Consider the following 8,395-nt stretch of genomic DNA (forward strand, 5'->3'; position numbering starts at 1 on the left):
GTGGAACCTTCCCTAGATGTCTGAAATAAACTAATAACAAAATAATGAATAAAAATGTGGATTGGAACATTATGGCTCAAACCCCAGCTTGTGTTCCATCACACACAAGAGTGCAGTTATTCACTTGTCTCTCCCCAAAGCTCTTTCTGCTACCCCCACTTACAACCTCATAGAGGTAAAGTCTCATTTGAGTCCAACTCAACTCCCGGTACCTTTTCCAGGCATTTTCTTGCCAGTACAATGGAAATGGATTGCTATTTTTTTTACTTAGTATCCTGGCTGAAATTTTCTTCTTAGGTGGCAGGACAGTGGATTTTCTAAATAGATTGATCAGGTGACTGTCCAGAGCTATAGGGTGGTAACCTAATTATTTATTTGTCTCTCACATGTAAATGCATTCGTAGTCTACAGATTTTTCCTGTTTCTTTCCTTCAAAATCTTATAAATAAAAGCTTACATATCTGACCCAAACCAATTTAAATCAAAAAATTATTAAAAGTGAGAATTTCTTAAATCCACACTGCCTTCTCATCCTGGACGAAATGAATAACAAACCTTTCTGTCTGTTAGCTTAATCTCTTAGATTGGTGACTGTTTATTTTTTCTCATTGCAGTAAAAAGCCAAAGAAGCCACAGAGGAGACAGAATAATCGACTGAAACCTTTAACCCTGGCTTATGATGGAGATGCAGACATGTAAAATAATTGTTTTCCATTCTTTAAACTTTTGAAACAGTAGTATTGAAAAACCGCATGCACATTGTGGACATTACCAAACAGATGTTACGCAAGAAAAAGAAAAGAAAAGATGGATGGCCATGGATGGAATCTTTGTTCTTGACCACCAATTGGTACAGCAAATTCCAATGCTCATTTTCAGTTGTAAGCACATCAGCTGGGCATCTTTATGCCGCACTCTTTGAATCATACGAACTATAAAGCCACTTGCATATTATATTGAGATTTGGGAGTGTTGATACCAGAACAGTCTGCTGCATTAATCTAACTTTACTCAGTAAGCATGGGAAGATCATACCAAGTTGTCTATAATGCTTTATATCCAAGGTATATAATATTCAGTTGCATCATAGGTAAAAAAAAAATCTTTCAAATGATATACTGGTTAAAAATCAACTTAGCGTTTAGCATCTCGTAAACTTTAACTGAGAATAACAAACCATTGAACAAGTTTTGGCATTTTTGGATGACAGGAGGCAGTTTTCTGAACTAGGTTTTCAAAGAGGTAAAGAGTTGCAAAATTCTTGTCTTTCTTACCAGTCCCAGGTACTGAAGCACTATTACCACACACATTTATCAAGGAGTTAAGCATTTTCAGGTTCAAAATTTTATACAAGTTGTCTCAATATTTAATATCTATGTGTAATACTTTTTACTTTCTCTAACTCTCAAACTGTTGCCTGGAACTTTTTTGCTACAGATAAGGCAATATTTTTTTTTTGCACTATATTAGTGCCGCATGATATGCACTTATTAGTGAGTATTGCCATAGAAACTGTCTCTTTTCAATAAGGGTGATGGTGAAAATCCTGATCAGACAGACAGTTGACAGTAAATTTTAGATTCCTGATAAAAATAGAGATCAGTTTCCAAAATATTACTGGATAGACCAGCTAACACAACTACTGTTTATATACCAGTCTTGTAAAAGCAGCTGTTTTTTTAGTCAAAATGCTGGCAGTAATGTGTGTGTCTACTTTCAGACTCTGGTGGACTTCTACAGTTAGTAGATTTTCAAGTTGATTTCTTATTTCTTTGAAGGTTGTAAATGACTAGATTTTTATATTGCTAACTTTATAAAAAAGAAAAAAAAAAGAAAAAAGTGGTTGTGCACTAATCTTGGGAAAAATACTTAATTAAACAGTGGCCCAGTATGTTCAGTGGAAGGAATATTAATTTACTACTTATTTTTCTCCTGCTAATGGAAAGTATTTCATTGCTGAAGGATTGATAGTCCTGTTCTTACTATTTGGGATAATCTGATACAATCTTGAGTTTGCTTGATTTCTTTCTTTTTTTTCTTTTTTGGGTGGGACATTTCAGGACAATGGCTAATATAGACTATTTTTAAAAATATATCCTGATTCATCATTGTCACATACCTAATCTAAGATGAAAACTGTAAAGTGTTCATGGAGCTTTCTCACTTGAAATGCCTCTCTAGTCATTTTAAGGCATAGAAATAATATTTTCACCATTATTTTGAATTGAATCATAATGGTATATAACAACATACAAGCTTTTCCTCCAATGTGCAACTTTTTATATAATCATTCTGGTAATAGCTGCTTCATTTCTTTTATCTGCTTCCATTCTGAGGTTTGTATTAAAATATGAATCCAATTTTACTGCTATTCAGAACCATTTAACATTTCCAAAAAATAATGTCCATTTAAAATCATGTGTATGTCTATATATCTCTAGTTGTGAACAGATAAATAAGCAATATAGCTCATCAACTTTATCAGGTGTCTGTTACACACGATATTATTAGTTCTGACATCTCAGGTCTATGTCAATAAGCTAAATCTTATGCCTGGAGCATTATGTAGTGAGTAATTAAATCAGGCAAAGCACTGCCTATAGCTCCCTCTTCAGATCCTTGCCAGGCTTCCTGACTCAGCAGGCTATTTAAAACCACATTTTTGTAAAAAGAAAAGAAAAGAAAAGAAAAACAGTACATGAAAAAATGGCCCTTGGATTGTGAAACACCTGGGGTTATCTGTGGTAGCATATCAAAATCTGCAAGATGATAGATGTGGTTTTGTGATTAAATCCCTTTTCTTTTATAAGTAATCCTCATTCATTTAACAACAGTTTGAAATTACAATGGCCTCTGAAAAAGTGACTTATGACCTGTCCTCTAACTTAGACACATCAAGCCTGTGGTTATATGATCACTATTTGGCCATTCATCAACCAGCTCACCTTTACAATAGTTCTGGTGTTTTTTGGTCACATGACTGCCTTTCCACCCTGACAGCATTCCTACCCAGTTTCCCAAAAAATTGAGAAAGCTGAATTCACTTAACAACTGCATGGTTCATTTAATAACCATGTGAAATTCACTTAATAACTGGTGATTCACTTAACAACTGTGGTGGAAATGGTTTTAAAATTGGGTCCAGTCCGGTGTCGATTTACTTAATGACTGCATTGCTTAGCAACTGATAATCCAGTTCCAGTTGTGGCCATAAGTGAAAGACTGCCTGTATATATACAGGCTTTGCTTGTGACACTGCACACAACATGATCTGGGACGGTCTCCAGACAAGTGGCTCTTAGCCTTATAGGATGCAACAGCCTCAACATCTCTAATGGTGGGAATGATCTTGAGAGGGGGGGGAGCCACAGCCAAGCAACAATTGGATAAGAGGCATCTGAGCCTGTAGAAGGAATGTGGGCGTGGTAAACATCTCAGAAGAGACCCTTTCTCATTTCTTGGACTGCAAAAGCAAGGAGAGAGTAAAGTGTTTTCAGACTTGCAAACCTGATATCAGTTTTGCAAAGTAGTCCAGAGAGGGAGCACATCCAATGAACTAATTATGCTTTATTGTAAGTTTACATTAGCAGAATCTTGTAAGTCCCAAGGTCATTCCCGCATGTCGTAATGGCACCTCAAGAAGGGCTGTTTTACACTTGTATGCCTGATGAGCACTTTGAACAAACCCATCATTAGTGCAGCCTTCCTTTACTCAACTATAAGAGAAAGTATGAATTAGTATTCTTAAATAATCCATCAGTAAAAGTAAATTCTTCAGACTTGTGTAATTATTGGAGAATTTGAGGCTTTCCATTCTCCATGAAGAAGTACTGTATATAAAGTATACTTTATCTAGGCCGGAGCAGAATATTTTGGTCTCCAGAAAGTTTTGGATTTTAGATGTACTTGCATCACACTCCTAATCTTCTCTGACATTCCTTTTTTCAGTCCATCATCTGGGAAAAACATCACTGGTAATGGAGGTAAGACTATAGACATTACTTATGGTCTCTGGGGCCAACACTATTTATAGGAATTAGGCACCTATATCTCCTGCAAAGCCTTCACTCTGCTACTTATATTCTGGGTATGGGATGATTGAGCCCAGTCTTAATCTTGATTCACATTCTGTGCACTAATAGGCTGAGAATTCTGCCACACAATCTAGCCATAACATTTTCAATGTTGATACAGGTTCAGAATCTATCTACTCTAATACTGCTTATGCTATTTAAAAAAGTGCTCCTATATGAGGTGAATCTGCAGTTATCAACATGAAGGAGGAATGTTCTAAGCATCCTTGAGCAACAGATGTTTGGAAAATAAATAAACAATTCAACCATTTTACTAACATTAACCCTCAAAGGTACTATCCAAATAGAACCACCAAACATGATTGTATTCACAGTATAATTTTGACATGGTCATTTGGAAGCAAGTCAAATGTATTCAGTAGAATTTAGTCTCAGGTAAGGAGTGCAGCCCGGAAAGGTAAGATGTGTGAAATGCTTAGAGTTTTCTTTTAATGTAAAGAAAGAAAATTATTTTAAATCATCTTTGGGCCAGCGAGGAAGTCAGAAACATAGCCTGGATTGTGTTAAATCTAGCAAACAAAAAGTAGTATTAAATCTGTGATTGCAAATATTTATCTTTATGAGATGAAGTTGTTTTTAAAATCTGTTTCTACAAATCCAGTGCCTAAATCAGCCACAGCAGTAAATTGTTAACTTGTAAAAATAATATTTTCAGTGATCTTACATCTTTAATCATCCTTGAAATATTAAAAAATATTGCATTTTTTAATTCTGTTCTGTTTGTAACTTCAGTTTATAAATGGTAGTTTTTAAGTATGATTACATTTGCTAGTTCTTACAACATTTTCAGTTTTTAAAACTCCACTTTGTTACATATGTTTTAAGTATTTTTCCCCAAACATAATGCTGTAAAATGATTAATTTTAAATCATGTAAACAACATTGTAAAAAAAAGTTTTGGAAAGAAAAGAAATATTTTCTTTTTTAAAATTGTGCTTACCCAAAGTAAAAAAAAAAGGAAAATTCTTTTGCATAATATTCAATGCAATCCTAAGAAATTAACCCTGTTGCATTCATATTTATATTCACCTAAGTATACACAGGATTACAGTCACAATTTTTTCTGCTCTCTTTTCCTTAGATTATGAACATGTATGACTGGGGAAATGTTTACTTTTTGGTTAATTTGTAAGCAGTGTAATGCATTTTCATTTTTAATTATGTATTTTGCTTTTTTAATGGACAAAACTATATACAGCTGCAAATGTGTGTATATTGTCACCAAATTTTATTCAGTTAATGTGGAATACATGTGAAAATGTAAATGTACTTACATTTTCAAATGGGATATTTGTACATAACTGAGATGATTGCAAACAATAAATATTAGCACAAAATGGATAAGTGAGTTAACTGCTTTGTTGTGTTGCTATTTTGGGGGTAACTAGCTGCAATTTTTATCCTTCAGGAATGAAACACTAGTAATAACACTGTATGCCACCAATTGTATGAAGGTCCAGGAATTCATCATCATTCATCTCTTTTAAACTAAAAGTTAGGTACTTTGAATGTCCATATGATTGCCACAGCTGGCACAAACACCTTCTCCACTTACATATAAGAAGAGACAGACAGGTAATTGTTTGAACCCTTCCAGAAGAAGAACATTTTTATAGATGTTCCAAGGGCAGGACTTCTCCTAACACTGTAACAATACTACTAAAATGTCCCATGGGAAGTCTTCCTTCTCAGATCTATTCATATAATATAACTGACCAGGAAGGATGATGTCCACAGAAGAGATGATTATGCAGTGGAAAACTAAGCATTCAACTTTCTCTATTATGGGAAGCCCAAATTTCAGGTGGCTTCCAAGTTGTTTCTAGCTGTTGAACATGTCACAAGAATTCTTGATTGTTTTCACTGCTTATTTTCTTTGGCTGGGATTTCAGGGTGTACATAATATATGGATGTCTGCGATTGTCTAAATGACACTTTTGGCTATTTTCCATTTTCATAGTAGTAAAATAATAGTCAACTTAGTATTTTTTAATTTGTCCCCGAGCTGCTATTTCTTTTTTCTCCTCTGATACCTATTTTGAAAGTTCTCATCTCTAAAAGCCCACTGAGAATTATTTTAAATCACTCAGTTGTACTATATTGTGGGTCACTGACCCAGACTTCTTTAGAAAAAAGAGGGATAGTATGTAGCACAAATTATAATATAGTATGCATAATAAAAGATTATAGTCATGCCTTACCTACTCTCCTGTCAACAGCATGCAAATTCTACAGAGTACAAATATAAATTTTGCAACAGTTACTTTGGGATCTTTATTCATCCAAAGGAGCTGTACATATAATTCTTCCATACAACCTAAAAATGGACTACAAAGGAAATTAGTAATTCATGGCAGGGTTGTAAAAGTGGTGGATAGGAAGGTATAAGCCTTGGGCCATGTTTTCTGGGAAATAGACTTTTTCTTTTTAATGTGGCCCTTCTACCTAGTTCTTCCTCCAGGCCTTGTTGTTTTGTTGATCAAAGTGTAGGATGTAGATGAAATTTGCACAAAACTAAAATGAAAGGTTATGCCCCATTCTGCGACTCCATCCTTTGCAAGAGATCTTCTGAAATAAACACACCAAGGGAAATGGGTAAGAAGATGAAGGCAGGAAGCCAAGAATTGCACCATTTTGAGTATCATACCTGAATTACAGTGTAAGCCCTACAGTAATGGAGTCAATACAACATGGGTAAGGGTAGCAACTGCTTTGGTGCCCAAAAGCACAAGCCTATGGTCCGTCTCCCACTTTTTAAAAAGCACCCAAACTTTGGCTGTGCTCTGCTGAAAAATTAACTTGTCACCCAGAAGAACCAAGAGGACGTAGAAGTGAAGCAGATAGTTTTAACACCTATTCACAAGGGCAAGCAATAGATGGCAGCAACAAGCTCTAAAAAATTATTGTCAAGTGGTTGCCCAAATTTGGGCCCCCTGCTATGTACTGATACAAATGCCAATTCTGTATTTCTGCCATCTGCCCACCCTAGGGAATGACCCAAGTCTCCAGTGTCTCTGCTGGCATTCTTTCCTCCATAGACAGCAAAACAGTTTGCTCCCTCAAATGATTCCACTATTTCTTTAACTGATAACAAATGTAATGATGGAGATCCCATTCAAAAGGTTTCCTTGGAGTTCTTAAGCCCCTGCTCTAAAAGAGGCTTCAGGCAGAGATTTCCACAAATTGAACTCCTGGTGGCTATCTGCAGTTATCCATCTCCTTTGCTGGAGAAAGGTTTTATTCATGCCCTCTGGGAATGTCGTTACAGCATCTCAATCAAACTTAAGCTATGCTGTTTCCTGGTCATCTTTCATTCTAGCACCAGGTCTGACCTTGCTTAAATTTCTGAGATCACCAAGGTGAGATGCTGGTTCAGAAAATGTTACACATTTTTTAAAATCCTATTTCTTTCTCTCAAAACATTACTCCTTGAACTTTCTGAACCATGCTCACTTCCTTTATCACTATGTTTATCATAACCCTGGGACATCCTAAAAACTTAAATTATGACCCATGAGCATTAAAAAATAGCCCCCTTCACATCACCCCCAGTTTAATGCATAACTGATTTTTTTCCCCAGGGACACTAATGATGAATCACTTTACAGCTGCTTTACTGTGTCCTAATTCTGTTGGCTTTAAAATGTTTCTTGCCCAGAATTGTAATTACAAGATGGGCACTTACCATATATGAACTGAACAAACAAAAACAACAATAAATCCCATTTTGCTTTTTATTTAATACCTTTATTTATCACACGACCATCTCACAAATTAGACTTTGGGCAGCATATATTAAAACAAAACAATTAAGTCTTAATGTTAAAAATGAACAGATATAGACAAGATTGTGGGAGAATGCGACACAGTTGTGGGCTCCCTATAAATATAAATGGATCTTGTATAGTTGAAACCATTTTGTTTGTTTGTTTGTAATTTAATTAAAATCAGTATGAATTTAAATTGAAGCAAAGAAGTGAGATGCCATGTCTTGCTTTCAGAGCAATTTGTCAGTGCCACAAAATCATAACTAAATCAAATAAGAGCCAGATGCAGTAGTGGTGAGACCACCAAATATCTATAAGTCGATATTAGGCTGCATCATTATACATATTAAAAATCATATTTTCTGCCTTCATCTCAATCAACCTCCTCAGTTGAGAGTAGGGACCCAAATGGAGTCTTGCGGTTCTTGGAGCAAAAGTGCTACTGTTCAGATTGTAGTTTACTCAACGCTGAAACGATGAGATAAATCTTTAGCTCCACCTGCCACCTTTGCTACCCTCTTTGGCAGCCCTTGG

At 35.4% G+C, this 8,395-nt stretch overlaps 1 protein-coding gene across 1 annotated transcript in view; it reads left to right on the top strand.

The window, feature by feature from the left end:
- Positions 1 to 699, top strand: part of THSD7A (thrombospondin type 1 domain containing 7A) — a gene marked incomplete at both ends in the record, with an annotated part of 206,302 nt that extends 205,603 nt beyond the window's left edge. The window contains 1 exon segment of the mRNA XM_083377963.1: positions 615 to 699. Coding sequence (XP_083234089.1) covers positions 615 to 699 — 85 coding nt within the window.
- Between the last annotated feature and the right edge of the window lie 7,696 nt (positions 700 to 8,395).

Source organism: Vipera ursinii (assembly GCF_947247035.1).
Source record: "Vipera ursinii genome assembly, chromosome: Z".
NCBI lineage: Eukaryota > Metazoa > Chordata > Lepidosauria > Squamata > Viperidae > Vipera > Vipera ursinii.